Raw genomic sequence first — 17,705 nt, forward strand, 5'->3', positions numbered from 1 at the left:
GATCAGTGTGCTTTTTTATTGTTTGTTTTCATATTGTTTTGTTTCCACTTGGATGTTTTATGTAGCAGGAAGGACAAACAGATACAGCTATCCAACAGGAAGTTTTGGTGGTCATCATATAGAAATAAGGATTGACACTAACCATTCATTCATTCACTCATTATTTTTTTTTTAATGAAACAATTTCCAGAGAATTCATCACTTTCCTTGCTAATTTGTCCTTCTTAATAGCTAATAATTGAACTTTTTTTTTTTTTTCCTTTTCACTGATGTCCACTCCCTTTTGATTTGTCTTCAAATACAGAGTAAAGACCTTTGGGTACAGACAGGGACTCTGAAGACATGGATGTAATTTCACTCCCTCTCCAAAATCCCACTAAACAGAGATTTTGCTGTAGGCAGTGGTGTTTTGTTTGTTTTCAAGCACAAATCTAAAAGGATGGGGAAAAATTAAAGGGAACCACAGCAGCATAATTCTGGAAGCTGGAAGGGAGATGGATAAATGGTTAATGATTTAGCAGACCCAAGAAAGCTGAATTGTAAGCCAAAAACCATCCAGGTTTACATGACAGAATCCCTAATCGGTTCAGGATTGGAAGCACCAGGTATGTCTGGAAGTGGAGATGAAAGAGAAGAAATGCAAGAATGAGATTGATTGAAAGTCTGATAAAGAAGTAGTCAGATTGCCTAGACTCCCCCCACTGCAGCGGGCAACGGCCCCCACCCACCCAGCAGCCAACGGGAGGTTTGGTTCCTGGAGAGGCGACAGAGGGCTCTGGACTGAAGATACCAGAGACTGTTGAGAGCAGAGAACCACTGCTGAGAATGGAGTTTGGGGAACTAGCCTTACTAGAGGTGCAGAGACCCAGCCCTCCTCTCCTTTTCCCCCCACAGGAGATGGAAATAGTCTGGAATCCAGCCAGTCCAAGAACAAAGACCTAAGGAAGCTGACATCGAGGACCCCCTTACTAAATGGCCTAGACAGCTCGGCTGACATGAGGAGGACAGCTTCTACCCACATACTTTGAGCACTTTCATCTCCTCTGGGGAATCCTCAGCAGATAACCAAGAACCACCCCGAGCTAAGTCTCTAACAGGAAAAAGAAAGACCCAAACAAACAGAAAAAACCAACATGGAGGAAACTGGGATGATGCACCAGGAATGGCTGCCGGGCATTGAACAGGGAAAGTTAATACGTAAGTCACTCGATATTGCTACAGCATTAGCCTCTCATCTGTCTCTAAAATTTGAGCAGGACTGCTGCACAAGTACCAAAGATCAAGGGGGTTTTTGGTGTGAGCCACAGCAGCATCAGGTTTCAGGAAGGAAAGAGTGGCGGAATAAAAGCCCGGTGAGAGGAAAGTGCCACGAGAGCAGAACTCAGACCCAGGGTGTGTCTGTGAGCTGGACCCTCGGCAGGGACGTGGGGTGAGGTTGTGACGCCTGGATTACAGCAACAACCATGGGAATGAAAACCTACTGTGTTTCCCGAAAATAAGACTGGGTCTTCTATGAAATTGTGCTCCAAAAGACGCATTAGGGCTTATGTTTAAGGGATGTCATCCTGAAAAATCTGCTAGGGCTTATCTTTCGGTTAGGTCTTATTTTCAGGGAAACACGGTACGTGTGTGAGGTTTGCTGCTCACTGTGCAGTTTCTCGGGCTGATGTCACCTTGACCTTGACTCCCTGAGCCTCATCTAATTCCACTGCTCTCCCTCAGTATTTAAAACTCTCAACTCATTTACACAATTAAAACTTAGGCTAATTGAATCTAACTTCTTCACCTAAATTCTGATCTTATGAACTGCATACCTGAATCCAATTAGAGCTCTTTCACGTTCTTACAAGTATTGTTGAAAGATATAGGCCAAATTCCCATCTGTCATTTCACTTACTTGCAAAATAGGATATAATGTAATGTGTGCAAAAATAACACAAAAATGATTACAAAGAGATGTAACTAGGACCCACATCTAATTTTTAAAAATCATTCTTTTTCATTACTGTGTAATTTTAATAATTTCTACTAAATTTAATTAATATCTAATTTCACACCATGAAAATAAAAAGATAAAAAAAGTGCAAAAGGCACAAACTAATATGAGACAGAGATGTTCAGTTTAAAAAAAAAATTAAGCCAGAAAAGGGTTTTTATGTGTGCCCATTTATTGATTGCTGGGAATACAGCCTATTGAGTATACATGACATGCATTTTTGGGGAGAAATTAACCAAATCTGAAATGAAGCCATTCAATAAGCCTGCTGATAGTTAATAAGGTAGCACAGATTAGATCTGAGGACACAGTGGGGACAACTCAGTCACTTACAGTTGTCATTAAGATTCTAGCTGTAAATTCTTTTGGAACTTATTTATTCTTAATTATTTAGGAAAGAGCAAAGATCAGTCTGCCTCTTTAGCTTAAATTGCTAGTAAGGATGCTCTCCACTGAAGTGCTGAAAACAAATTGTTTAAGGCAATTCCATTTTTACAAATTCTTCCATATCAATTCGTATGCCTCAGAATTATAAGCAGCTACACAGATTTAGAAAAGATTAAGAACTAATGCAAGAGACAATTCATTTAATTCCAATATCTACTGTTGAATTATACTGTTCTAGGACTAGATTTTTATAACATATTGTCAATTTTCCCCAAAGATGTTTGTTTTAACTCATTGATACAATAAAATGATACAAATTAAATTTCAGTTTACTTAAAAGGACAGAAAGATTGAGTAACTGGAATGTCTTAGACCATAATTAAAAACTGCTAAATTATTTATGGTATGTATGGCGCAAAGATATAAACTATAATTAGATAAAATGCTGAAATGTATTTGTAACTGCAGAGTTACATATCACACATTTATCCCAAATTTTGTAATGGATATTTTTTCTTTAAATGACATCAATGTCATTTAAAGTGATGTTCAAGTGATTTGGATTGGTTTTTGTGATAGCAGGAATAGGAAACAAAAAGAGAAAACAGAACCAGCTATACCCCAGTGGAATAAAAAACGGGAAGATCTTGGCTTTTTGTTCTTTTGAAAGAGGCAGTCTGTTGCTCTCACAAACCGTATTCTTTCCTTACATCTTCAGGAGGAACCGGTTATGGCTTGCAGCGCTGGACAAAGCGAGGGTATAGGCATACATCTCGGATGTGATACCTATTCAGAATCCAGGTTAAGAATCGTTCCAGGCCCAAGCCATATCCTCCATGAGGACAAGTGCCATATTTTCTCTGTTTAAAAATGAGAGAGAAGAATAATGCTTAGTTTACAATTTTGTCTAAAATAGTTAAAATGTTCTACTGGGAAATGAATTAACTTATTATGGGTAAGAATTCAACCCTTAATCTACACATCTTTGTGGACCACATGTGAAATAATTTGGTATGAAAAATAAACTAGGGATTAAGTGCCACCCTGGAAAGAAGAGATTTCAAATTTTTAAACCAAGTCAATGTCTCTGTTTATCAGGGGAAAATGAAACCTAGCATTAGATGTTGGTAGCACCGAATGACAAATTTTTAAAAACTCAGCAGCAATGAGCAACCAAGCCAGTAGTTGAACAGCTTTTCAAATGACATTAACGTATTAGTAAAAAAAAAAAAAAAAAAAAAAACTATACTCACATACCACATTATTATAACCACAAAACTGAATACAGCTCTTCAAATGCCAAAGTTCCAGCCTCTCCTCTTAAAAATTCTCTCCTCTTAAAAATTTCAATTTATACAGAACTATTACAATGAAAATATTTTAAAGCGTATTTGAAAAACTGTTTTTACCTGATCGGTGTACCAGTAATAGGGCGTGGGGTCAATTCCTTCCCTTTTATAACCTGCCAGCATCTCTTCACCATCCCAGATGCGCATTGAGCCTCCCACAATCTCACCAACATTAGGCATCAACACATCAACCTTTAAAAACAAGCGAATAAAATGCAGTTACTACCAGGCTATCAGACATGGCACTGCTCCAGAGTTTAAATGAAAATCACAATTAAGTTCCTATAGCTAACGGAACTCTATGATCATGCAAAATTCAAATATTGTTCCAATTCTGTAATTTAACAAGATATTTTAAACCCAATCAGAGGGCAAAAAAAACCCCAACCACTTCTTAAAATAACGGTCATTCTAGATTTATAATGAGATATTTGCCATGAACCGTTATCTTATTCCAATGACAGTCCCTACCCCCTTTAAAAATCACAATTACGAATACGATTTGAATCACAAACTGACAGATTCAGTAAGGCGGGAATCCTCAGGACATCGCTGCATATAGAAGGACTTGATCTCTACAGGAAATCGACACAGCAAGATTGGCTCATTAATGGTGTCTGTCATCAGTCTCTCAGGAGCTTCTGGGATATCCTGAGGTTAAACAAGACTTCATTAACATTTACAGCTCGAAATGCAACAAGACAGAAGCAGCTCTGTCACCCAGTAGCTGCCCTTCATCTGCTTAATGCAACATGGAAGACGATACACAGCCCACCCATAACCCATACACCCAGGTGTAAGGGACAATTTCTCTCAAAACAAGTAAATATAATACAAATCCCTCCCCCAAAACAAAACAAAAAACACCCGAGCCATATCACTGTGACTAGATACTGGTCAGTTAGTTCCTTTTTCCAGTGGCCAGTTTTATTTAGCTCTGAAGCCAACGTGGTCCACTTAGTCCCACGAGGCAGGAGGTAATCAGTGAACGCTCCAGAACATCACTGATCTACTCCGTGTATGTTGTTAATACCGCCAATCTTTAAACTCTCCTGTTATCTATACTTCTTTCCTATGATAATAAACCTCTATGCCTTCGATGGTAGTCAGACACAGTCGTCAGACAAATAACCAGTGTCAAATTTTAAGTGTAACCACACGTGGAATAGTTAGCCAACAAATGTTAGGTAACGATTAATCAAGTTAATCTGTTTCTCTCTCAAAACGCGCTTCAGTAAACCACATATAAATTCCAGTTAAAACTGAAAACTCTTGTCCTAGTAAAAACTGAGAGAACTGGACAAGACTCACTTATTTGTTGAATATAAGAACTGAAATGGCGCTGAACAAACACCTGGCACAGTTGTTTTCAAGCTCTAGTCCTTGGAGTCCTGAACTCTCTAAAGGGGAAGGGGGAAGTGAGTGGGACCGCTCTGGTCTCAGCTTTTACCTGCTTTTCATATTAGAGTTCTGCATAAAATTTAATTGGGGAAAAATCTTACTGCACATTCCAAAAAGCCTGAAGACTGTTTATCTCCTTTAGTGCCCTCACATGTCTGGGTGTAAAGGCTGACATGCGTTAAGGGCTGCCTGCGCCCGGACCCTGCTAGGCATTAAACTCACTGAGTGCTCACGACTTTGCAAAGTGGATGTTACCTGCAAGGCAGAGATAAGGAACCAGAGCAGGGTCACTGGCCTTCAGTAAGACTGCAGTAAGGACAGAGGTGGGAGCTAAGCCCATCTTACTCCAAAGCTCGTGTTCTTTCCATTCAATCAAACCACTTTGCTAAGTATTAACAGTTCTCACATTTTCAGTATAAAATTTTGTTATACATCATCAACTGAATTCATGAAACAATAAGAATAATTTATATAGGCCTAGTATATTGTTTGTCCTTCTGTACAGTCCTCCTTAAAACAGAACTAAACTCTATCTAGCAGTAGTTACATTTCATATGTAAAGCAGTTAGATTTGAAAATACCATGTAAGAAATGGTTAAACGCACAGGGCTTAGGATAGTGTGAACAATCCATACCCCCAGTTCATCCCAGTATGGTGGTGCCAAGCCAACAGACACATGCTCAGTTCACCTGGAGCACCAGGCCACTTTCCCCATCAAGGCTTTGTCCATTGGTTTTGCATTTTAACCAATGGCTATTTTCTTCTTTGAATCTCCTCCACATGCAGGAGTTTTAATTCACTATTTTGGTGGGCGGAAACCTTTTTGAAAGAGCCAGATGCTTTCTCCAAACACAAACATATACACACCCCAAGATTTTGCATGTAATTTTAGTTCACAACTTTCTAAAGCATCGTGCCAGCCTAGAGAATTACAACAGAGCTTGTGACGACTGATCACGGAAGAAAAGGAAAGAGGCAAAGGATCAGACGTGAAGGCTAAAAACTTGCTACTATTTACTGAACACTACAGAAAGGCTTACTCCAGATCTATTAACTCAATGAATGCTCAGCAGACACCTCCTACTTCACTGGTTAACTAAGCAGAAGTAGCAATCCACTTAAGCACCATGCCACTTTTGAAACAATGATTAGAAAGGAAAACATACCTCTCCAAATTCATAGAAAGTTCCATCTTCTTTCTTTATATTGTGTTCTTTTAGCCACACAATTGCATCTGAATAGTTCATCCGTTTGAAAGGCCGTTTGGGAGGCTTAAAGTTCTACAGTCAAAAGAAAAAGATAGTGTCTATAAAAAAAACCATGAACACTAAAATTTCCATTTTAACAAAAAATATTTAGCATCTTTGTAAAATATTATTTCAGATGAAAACCAATGCAGACACTCCTAAAAATGGAAAACATGACATAACTTCCTCCTATGTAAGTTAAAATACTATATAATTACTGGCAATGAGTGGTATCAAATTTTAATCTTCAAAATATTAGTCCAGAAATAGGTGAAGGTGGTCAAAAGGTACAAACTCCCAGTTATAAAATACATAAGTCCTGGGGATGTAATGCAGTTAATAATACTGTATTGTAAATTTGAAAATTGCTAAGAGAGTAGATCTTAAAAGGTCACAACATAAGGGGAAAAAAATTGTAACTGTGTGGTGATGGATGTTAATTATATTATTGTGGTGATCATTTCGCAAGTATACATATATCAATCATTATGTTGTACACCTGAAACTAACATAACATTATATATTAATTACACCTCAAAAATATATATATGCTAGACACTGAAATTGCAAAACTCAACAAGCCATCAAATCTACAAAAAGTGAGGGTGAAGACTTCATTAACTTCCAAAAACAGAATCGTAATTTTGCTTTTCCATAAAATACTACACCTACCGGGTTGAGGTCATACACGATACTTGCTGCGGGTGATTTCAAGACTCTATCTACCACGTCACAAACCAAGTCCTCCAATCGGTTCAGGAGCTCCTCAAAGGTCAGAAAAGGGCATTCCGCTTCCACGTGAGTGTATCTGAAGAACGAGACACCAGCTCAGAGCTGCTCTTCGTTTCTACTAAGTTTCCCTCAAGCAAAAATTTTAACATGGGGAAACTGTCCATAAGGGGAAAATGCCAACCTTGCTAACCACCTCTCAACTCTGCAAATTAGTTTTAGACCACCCACCCACCTTTCCTCCTTGAAGAGTAAATTCTTGTTTATTCCTTAGCACAGAAAGGATCAAGGCAAAGTGAAAGAACAGACCACAACTAGTTATGGCCTAAGAGGCAAAACTTCTTACATGATTTCCAATAATTTATTCAACTGCCCATCATATATCTTCTTAATATACCGTGTTTCCCCGAAAATAAGACCTAGCCAGACAATCAGCTGTAATGCGTCTTTTGGAGCAAAAATTAATATAAGACCCGGTAGTGTATATTATATTATATTATATTATATTATATTATATTATATTATATTATATCATATTGTATTACACTACACTACATTATGTTATTATGTTATGTCATGTTATGTTATGTTATGTTATACCCGGTCTTATATTATAGTAAAACAAGACCAGGTCTTATATTAATTTTTGTTCCAAAAGACGCATTAGAGCTGATGCTCCAGCTAGGGGAAACACGGTAACACTTTTGCATAGACATCCTTTGCCTACACAAAGATTACTTTTCTAAACATATTTTCTTAAAAAAATTTTTTTGAATAAAAGACAATTCCATACTCAGCCAGGTGCCTTCGGGTCCTGGATTGTTCTGCCCTGTATGACTGTGCAATACAAAAAACATCTCCCAGAGCTGGAATGCAGGTCTCCAGGTACAACTGAGAGGACTGAGTCAAAAATGCCTCTTCCCCAAAATAGTCGAGCTTGAAGAGTGTAGCACCACCTTCCACTTGTGTTTGCACTAATGTTGGAGGAGTAACCTGTTCAAATGGAAAGGAGGAATAAAGAAACGCCTATTGTGAGCACCTCTATTCAAGTTTAAAAATGGCAAAAGGTATCATATGCACGATGACGAATGCATACTTACTTCACAGTACCCCCTGTCAAAGAAGTGATCTCTAAAGCACCTGGTGACCACAGAACGTGCTTTCATGATTTTGGACATGTTTTCTCCTCGGATCATCATGTGTCTGTTGTTGAGCTGGACGTCAACGTCCGACTCTTCGTTGATCAAGTTATCAGCTCCTCCAGCGGGGGCCAACCCGATCAGTTCCCAGAAGTCACAATTCAGCTCATGGCCTCCCGGGGCCTACATTTTTAAAAAGAGGGTGGGGAGAAAGACAGGCAGGGAGAAGGAAACAAAAATTTTACAGCGTTAAAAGATTTTAATTTATGTCAAAATTCTGGGTTAAGCTGATATAGCTAAGAAACTCATCATTATTAGCCTACCCTTCTAAGATAAAGACCCAATAATTCAATTTTATATTGATACTTAATATTTCTTTCAGAGTAAACACACACACACACACATTTTTTTAAAAATAGAAAAGCACTAACTAGAAAATAAAATAAACTATCATCCCATAATCTAGAGTAACTACTAACTACTGCTAACATTTTGCTATCTTTCCAGCCTCGGCCCAATAATTTTAAATAACATAGTACCCACATTGAAAAATTCCTTAGATGCAAAGGTTTTACTCAAAGCTGTTTGTCTTTGGAATATATATATATAGCAAAAATTCAAGTTCTCCCTAATAATTCCATTCAAAGCAATTCATTTTAGAAGCCACATTATCATGAAATACATAATTATTTGGTGGCAAACACTGGACAGCAAGTAACATCACGACAACTGTTCCACTTATAATCACATTACTTACAAGAAAAATTTAGGGAACTTGAATCAGATATTCATTCTTAACATAGGTTCTTTTACATGATCTGTGGGAGATTCATATTTCTAGTCTATCTGGCAGACTATTGGGGCTCCCTCTGGTGGTTAATATGTCACATTTACTTTATTTCCCAGACAACAAATATAACCACAGTAATAGTTATTTGAACAATAATTACCAACAAGTAACTGTAACTGATGTAGGTTATGTGCTTGTTGGCTGGGAAACAAACACCTCTCTGACTATCAGTTATACATAACTTTTTTAAAAGAGGCTTTCAAATTCTATTCAGAAAGTTTCAGATTTTAGATTACTGTTCTTTCCTGAAATTTTTTGGATAGATCGTTAAGTTTTTCTATCTAGCTGAAAAATTATTCACACACCCGCTACATTATGGCCCATGAGGATAATTCAGGAATTCTATAAGGTTGGAAATCCCTGAGTTTGTTATATCTTATGCGCTGTACAGTGCTCATATTTCACCGGAAAAGGAAAAGGCATATTAAATTTAGTAAGTGTGTCATATTAGTGTATTTATATGCCACATACCAAAGTACAAATAAAGACATTGAAAAACAAACAAACAAACAAACACCTAGTCACCCAGTGAGGGACTCAATCCACTCACCTGCTTGCCCTTTGGGGTAAGAGTCAGCATCCCATACACTGCAACACTACTTTCAGTGGACAAGACTACTCCATTGTAACACTGACACTATAAAAAGATCAGGTTCAAATTTAGTTATTCACATTTTACATTAAAATATCCTAACATATAGAAAGCAAAGGAGATTATTTACAAATAAGTTATCTGGTCCAAAACTAGTAAAATAAGATGGCCATCAATTTTTATTATTAATAAAGAACAGCTTTTTTTACAAAAGATTTATCTATATATATATATATATATATACATATATATAAATACATACATACATAGGCATAATTGACACTAGTCCACATTTCTTAAAAGTATCCGTAAAGTTCATTTTTATTTTTCTTTAAAATTCAGACTGTTAAAATAATACAGAGTCCCACAAGCTATGATCAATGCTTGATAAAATCATTAGGAGAAAAGTGATGGGGAATTTTATAATGGAGGGATCAGGCTATCAACACCCGAACCCACAATTCATACAAAAATTCAAGTGGACATTATGTGTTTCACAATGAATACAATTGAAAAGAACACAGCTTTGCCCATGAAAACACTGTGCCCCCTCACCACCTAAAGAACCTAAATCTGATCAGACCTAACTTCCAGCTTACAGGAAATACAGAGAGTGGAGGAACATGTTAAATGATGTAATCAACCCAAATCAGAATGTGAGGAGTTCCACAGGACAAACAGCCAGGTTTTTTCCAATAAATACATGTTTTCTACAAGTTGAAAATATGTATACAGATCCTAAAATCCCCAAAACTAACAATAAAAGGACCTACTGAAAAACATCTAATTTTTAGTCACCAATATGAGAAAATATTTACCAAATCATCTGACAAGACACACTGAAGATACCCAGTACCGTCCCGCAACACCAGAAACATTAAATTCTTTCCTAAAACCGAGAAAGAGAAATTTAGCCAGACTGTTCTCAAGGCACTTAAAAGTACTTTCTCATAATTCAACCTCCTGTAAAGCAAAATCCTAAGTTTAAACATGGGAAGTTCAAACCTCCCACGTGGCCCCCTGCCTCTGAAGTGTCCACTGGTAAAATCACCACTCAGAACTTGTGAAGCATTTTCTCTTCTTCAGTGTACCTTCAACTCAGGCGACCCTCATGAGCCACGTGATCACGGGCGTGAGCCACGTGATCACGGGAAAGCAACACAGTAGCAATACGAGGTGAGGGATTATGTCTTATTAACCACTGAATCCCCTGCGGTGCTTAGCATGGTACTGTGTACTCAGTGGGAGGTTCATAAATATTGTTGTACAGGATCACTCTTTTTCTTATTTATGTCCCATTTCTTTTCATGAAGGATTTGATAACCACTTCCAATAAAACACGTATAATAAAATAACTAAGAGTAAGAAAAAGCAAAGTATCAGGACCCACGGAGAAGCAGAATGAAAATATACTAATTATAAATGTCAACACTACTGCCATAAATAAGTCTCAGGTTTAGCTCTTCACTTTCTATAACACGTCCCCTACTTTTCATTAAATAATTAAATTCAATTATACAAATATTTACTGGATACCCCGATTGCTTATACTTAAATAGCATTTAAATAATTTTAAAAGTTTTAATAGTGCTATTAAGAATAAATTTGGGATATAAATCACTATCTCCTTGAAAAAACTAGCATCCAAAAACCAAAATTCCTCCAAGAAAATGAAGTTGTTTTTCATCTAGGACCAGGGATATTTAAAAATAAAAAAGAGAAGAGGAAAGCTGTGCCGTTTACCTTGCCTACGCAGCCTGTGGACCCAGCCAAACACCTTTATTCTTTGGCCTCTGTATCCTTCTAATGCGTGAATCTTCACCTGTCAAGTTAAAATAAATAACATTTGACCAATCATGTCATTTATCACATAGCAACTTTTTCACTAATATTAGATGGACGGCAGTGAAGTATTAAAAAGTGACAAATGGTGCAAAACTGCAGATAGTTACGCTACTGCAGGACAGAGCCAAAAAAATTTCACCATACTGGAGTGGTTAAAAAAATAACCCAGGTCTTCTTTCTCTCTTAGTGCAAAACCGACAATGAGAAACAACTAGCATTCCAGATATCAGTATAAAAAAATCAGTGAATAAATGAATCCACAATAGCAACAGCCCGAGTCCACACAGCCCTTTCCTTGACCTCAGTCCCACCTGACACTCTGGGAGGTGGACGTTAACAAAGGCCAGCTAGCTTTTTGCTTAGAGGATGAAAGAGACAGGAGATGAGGAGGGGAAGGGGGTGGTGAGTACAGCCAAGGAAACAAGAAAAACAGGACAATTCACCAGCAATAGGAACTATCTGAAATCTTAAGCATGCCCATTCAGTCCTGCATTCTGTTCTAGAAAAGAATATAGAAGGAATCCGATTTCATAAAATCACAAAACTTTGTATGTTAAAAAATCATGAAAATCATGGATTTCCACCTCTTCATCTTATCGTGAGGAAACGAATACTTCAGGAGCGTACAATCACTTGACCAACACCACACAGCACAGCCAGGCTGGATCCCAGGTCTGCCAGTTTTTAATAAGGACAGAATCCGTCCAACACACAATTACTAAACTTTAGAATAAAATAAACCCCCAAAGAACTACCAGCCTCAAAACTCTTGAGAATATGTTATTTCTCTTGATCCCTTCTAAAAGGAAAGGAAAGACAGATAATGCAAAGGAACAAATCACGTGGCAGGCACCCCAGACACAGAAATAACAGATGTCCATCGCAAGTCCACAATATTTGCAACAATACATGTCACACTTACACATTTTGGCTCTGGAAGACTTGAATCATTTTTAATGGTAATCTTCTTTGCTTCTTCTAGGTTCTTTTCTCTTCTCAAATTGTCTTCTGCCTAATTTTAACGATAAAGCAATTTGTTAATGTGGTTTCCAGTGTTCTAACTTTTATTTTTTTTATTTTAAAACTTTTATTTATTTTAAGTATGTTTTTCCAGGACCCATCAGCTCCAAGTCAAGTAGTTGTTCCAATCTAGCTGTGGAGGGCGCAGCTCACAGTGGCCTGTGTGTAGGGATCGAACCGGCAACCTTATTGTCAAGAGCACCGCGCTCTAACCAATTGAGCTAAGCGGCTGTCCCCAGTGTTCTAACTTTTAAAATGTTCACAGTGGCAAATTCATTGCTCACCTCTTTCTTTTCCCGAGATTCACTCTTCATTTGTTCCCGATGCCATATCTTTTTAATGTTCTTCATCTGTGATTTAGAAATAACATCCCACCTCTAGAAAGAAAAACAGATATTTAAATTTTTTTAAAGATATCTATGTTCAAACGAAAGTTTATTTAGAAAATATAATTCTGTAAAGTTTTTGGTTCACCCTACCTCATTTTCTTTTTGTGAATCTACGTAAATGGTAGGAAACGGTTCTTTTCCTACTGTCATCAAAGCCTTGGGTGGGGAGGGAGGAAAAGAAAATTTCTTTAATATTCCACAGTATTTGAAATCAACATAACACCTTAATTATAAGGCAACTTCAACTATCTAGGACATACTCAAGAGCCAAAAAGAAAGCATAAAGACGCCAACAGTCGAAAGTCAAAGTTGATAGAATGGCTGGTTGAAACACTAAGAACATTTTCTTAAAGTAGAAGCCCACAGGTCCTTTTGCAATAATTCTAGCAAGTTCAGTTACACAGTATACAGTTTCCCAGTACAAGCAGACTAGAAGTAACCAATGTCAAGTGGCCATAGGGACCAGAGGAAGGTACGCTGACAACACAGAAGAGCTAAGAGCAAAAGCTAATTGTAGGTTACATCTAAGTGCTTAATCCTAGCTAAGAAACAGGGACGTCGTTTCTGAAAATCTTTCAACAAAATAATGGTTAAGGACACAAAAGATTAAGCTTCATTTAATTTGAAAAATTACCATATATAGAATACCTTTCTTCACTAATACTGGGACACGTCAGGTATTGCTGTCATTTAATATTTTATAGTTTATTGTTGTTTTTTTAAATAGTTGAAAGTATGTAAAAGATAGATGTTTTATTAACTGTTTCCAATATGCCATCAAATTTTCTCCCAAGTTATCAAGTCAATCAAGAAATGTAAGGAATTACTCTCTCCAGTCTCAAGATCTGAAGCTTGCAAAAATGACCTTTTCTAAAGGTCTAGTTTCCAAACCTGAAAAATACTTTTCATCTTGTTTTAACAACAGTTTCAACTCAATGATTGGTACAGAGGAAGGAACCTGGATCTTTTAAAAACATCCAAGAGAGTTCATCTTTCTAACAATTAGAATTTGTAGAGATCTTTGCAAATTATTAGGAACTCATTTAATACCTGATACTCTCTACTGATCCCTCCTTTTGTATCACTGAAATTGAAGGAGCCAAACTATAATTCCCCAAATCAGCATGGCACACTTTTGTTAACAGCAACATTCTGCAAACATTCACCTAAACAGTGTTGTCAGTTTGGGGAGGCCCAAGTCACCCCAACAACCCAAACATGAGAGAAAGATTTTCCTCTAAGAGTTAAAAAGTTAAGACTTATGTATGACACACCAAAGCACAGCCACAGAGTACGACCTGAAAGACGAGAGAATGCGCCCAAGACACTTGATAGTAACCTAAATAAATACCCTTCTGATCTGTAGTTGGCTTTCCATATAAGTCTGCTTAGAAAATAAATATGCTAAACAGGTTAGTTCGAGGAGTCTAGGCCCTGAGAAATAATAGTACATTAATAAATTAGTATCCGGCTTCCGGGTCCAGACTCATGAGTTACTGAGCATCTGTTCTGAGAAATGGGTCCATTCTTGGTATGCTGGTATAAATTAGGTCTTTGAGTCTCAGGGCTCAGGATCACGCCTGGGTTTTAGTGGTAAATTCGCTAAGAGGCCTCAGGAGTCAGTTTCAAAGAAACCGGTTTGAGCTCAGTGGGAGTGAGGAGAGCTGTTTATTTCTACAAGAATTGCAAAACTGGCCTTCTGACTCACTGGAGAGAAAAATTCCATGATGCAATGCTGCCGGATAAGGGAGAAAAAGACACTTTTTTTTAAGTATGTTCAAATAAATTTAGACTTAACTCATCTGATACTCTTAAAGCTACATAACTGTACACAATCCTTACATTCCCTTTCCTGAAAATTCTCTTCGAAACCTACTGCTTGAAATAAAATTATTCACAAGTCACACAATAACTGACATAAATCATTAATAAACGCAAAGTCGTCTGCGTGTGAGAAGAGACACTACCTTTAGACCTGTTTTAAAAGGTTTCTCCTTGGTTCCATCACCCGTGGCATCATTTCCCTCTCGATCCGAGACATACAGCTCTGCTGTTTTACAAAATGAGAGTAAGTTACTCGTTTGGACAATAAATACCAGTTACCTCATACTGTTAACTACTTTACCCATTCTTTATCTTTGTAAAGAGAACATCCATCTGATTAGTAAAAATTACCACACTCCAAAAGGAATTATACCATAATTATTTTCCCATGCCCCTCTTTCAATGACATCCATATCATAAAAACATATTACAGATTCAGCTTTTCAAAATGAACTTTGATCACTTTAATTTGTGATACTGCTTCCATCTACTTGAGTCTTCGGTAATAAAGTAAGGCTTTGAAGTTGGCCAGACCAGACTGCAATCTTGGGATATTGCATCTTAAAAGCCAGGATGACCTTGGAAAATTCACTTAACCTCTTTGAGCTTATTTCTTTGTCTAAAAAAATGTGGAAAACAATACCTAGTTTGAAGTGCTGCACTGAGGATGAAATAAAATTACACATACAAATCACACATCCCAGGGCCAGTACACGGATGTCAAATAAATATCAGTACTCTCTGATCTTTCAAGGAAACCGAAGCTCTAAGGTGAAACAAACTGCAGAAGGCCTCACAGCTAAGTCCGAACAGTGACAGCAGTACAGACCTCCATTTTCCTTTTCCTATGCGCCCTATGGTATCCCTGGAAATCCCAATATAAATGAGGAGGTGTGAAAGAGAATGAGAATTCTAAAGTCCTTTCCTGACTATCACTTTGAAGAGTTATGTATACTGGACTACCCTGATGTCTGACAGTGCCTAAGTGTCAGACGAGTCACGGGATTTTTCGCAATTGGGCAGGGCCAAGAGCGGCCGCCATACCAGCCCAGGGGCACACAGAGCTCGAGGGAAGTCCGGGCTGGCCCAGCGAGTCCGGGCCCAGCGGGGGCCAAGCGAAGCCTACCACCTTCCCTCCAATCATGCACACAGGAAGAGTGGTGGCGCGCCCACTCTGTGCCAGGCAATCAGTAAGTGTTAGTAACCGGCCGGAACGAGGTTCCTGCCCCAGGCATGGGCACCGAGCCATTCATTATACACAACGGCGTCCCCGAGCCTCACTCACCTAGTACCATCCCTGCGGTCGCCCGGGTCACCTCCAAGGACATAGTAGTCTCCCAACACGCCCCCGCCTTGTCACTACAACGTGCGCCGGTGGCTTCCTCGACTCCAACGTTGCATCATAGACCGTCGTGCATAAGCAGCCCCAGTGAGTCACCCGAGCCTCGCGGCGCTATTGGTTACGGGTGGTCAGGGAACCTGGGCGAGTGTCGCTGCAGCCGCCATCTTTGAGCGGGGCAGAGGCAACTTCCGGTCCTGCGCCGCCGGCCGGTCTAGCTCCAGCTTCTTGTGGCGCCACCGACTGCGCACTTCCTGACCTTGGAGACTAGGTGGGGGCTGCTCTCCGCTCCCTTCCGTGTCCACCTCCCTACTTTCTCGGCTGAATCTTACAGTTCTGCCCCCAGCTGTAGATTCCAGGGCCCTCTTGGGAACCAGATCAAGGATTTCTTTCCATATCCCCAGAATTAGAAAGATGCAATGAAATGCACGAGCAGGAGTTTGCAGTATCGAAAGAATAGTTTAATATTGAATTGGCCAGTACAGAGGTAGGAAGCTAATACTCAAAACCAGGTTCCCTGATGGCATGTAGGTTACAGATTATAAAGGGCAGAGTCATAAGACACCCTGTGTTAGGGGCTGCGGGGTCCGTTCTGGGAGCTGATTGGTCCGAGATAAGGGTCATAAAGCATTTCTTCACATCTTGAGGACAGTTCCGAGGTCTCTTCCAGGTTTCTTCAGGTCTTCAGGACAGTTCTGAGGTCTTTTCCAGCAGGGAGTCATTCCACATTAGGCCTCAGGAGCTGAAACATAACTTAGGTCAAGATGTTATCTTTAGCTGCCAGAGGTCCTGGATCTTGTGACCATTAGACAAGTCCAGACAACTGTCTTCTGCTGCCTGGGGGTTGCTGATCATCCACGGGAAAGGTTAGGTCTCTGAGTTGGGGAACGGGGCAGGGGAAAGGACCTCTAGAGCTAGGATTTAAAGCTAAATGTAATCTAAGGTCATAAGAACCCTCAGTTTCATCATCATAAAATATATTGAGTGCCAGAAACGAGGTGGGATGAGGGTGGAGGTGAGGAACATAGATACGAGTAATCCTAGCTCGTATGCATTGCCTGTTTTGATGCTTTTCCTTTCTAACTTCAATGAATGAACATACTTCTGTATTTATGACTTAGACTATGGCATACTTTTATTTAAAGTTATAAGGATCACTATTATGGAGGCCATAATAATGGCCTAGTTGGAATTCTGGTTCTGCTTTTTACCAACTGTGTGTCTTGGGATAAATTACCTAACCTGTCTGAGCTGTAACTTCCCTACTTGTGAAGGATGATAATAACTCACTACCCAGCACCTAATAGGTACTAAATAAAGTGTAATGAATATAATCATTCTCAACTTAGTGGAATACCAGCGTTTGTCCTTGAGTCAAAGGAAAACATATTTTTGTTATGAAAGAAACTCTAAAAGTAACTCCATATGTAGGTTCAGAGTCTATCAGGAAAATGAACCAAATACTTTTCTTCAATAATATTTCACCCAATTTCATGGACTTTCTCTTTCTCTCTTTGGTGAATGTTTTTTGTTTGCTCATATATTAGTTAGCCATTGCTGCAAAGCATATTATCCCAAACCTTAGGAGCTTAAAACA

At 38.6% G+C, this 17,705-nt stretch overlaps 1 protein-coding gene across 2 annotated transcripts; it reads right to left on the minus strand.

The window, feature by feature from the left end:
- Positions 1-2,148: 2,148 nt before the first annotated feature.
- NARS1 (asparaginyl-tRNA synthetase 1) lies at positions 2,149-16,288 on the minus strand. Of its 2 annotated transcripts, none has more exons than XM_033087608.1 (15): positions 16,055-16,288; positions 14,913-14,992; positions 13,036-13,101; positions 12,841-12,933; positions 12,459-12,548; positions 11,435-11,513; positions 10,510-10,580; positions 9,650-9,736; positions 8,211-8,432; positions 7,904-8,103; positions 7,054-7,189; positions 6,301-6,414; positions 4,252-4,383; positions 3,793-3,924; positions 2,149-3,243 (listed from the first exon to the last, which is right to left on the minus strand). In XM_033087608.1, exons 1-15 carry the CDS (start codon positions 16,095-16,097, stop codon positions 3,112-3,114), a joined length of 1,677 nt encoding a protein of 558 aa, XP_032943499.1. In that variant the 5' UTR covers positions 16,098-16,288; the 3' UTR covers positions 2,149-3,111. The 2 variants fall into 2 exon arrangements, with proteins under 2 accessions (XP_032943499.1, XP_032943498.1); XM_033087607.1 differs by having other exon boundaries at positions 14,913-14,995.
- Between the last annotated feature and the right edge of the window lie 1,417 nt (positions 16,289-17,705).

This window comes from Rhinolophus ferrumequinum, chromosome 19 (assembly GCF_004115265.2).
Source record: "Rhinolophus ferrumequinum isolate MPI-CBG mRhiFer1 chromosome 19, mRhiFer1_v1.p, whole genome shotgun sequence".
Classification (NCBI taxonomy): domain Eukaryota; kingdom Metazoa; phylum Chordata; class Mammalia; order Chiroptera; family Rhinolophidae; genus Rhinolophus; species Rhinolophus ferrumequinum.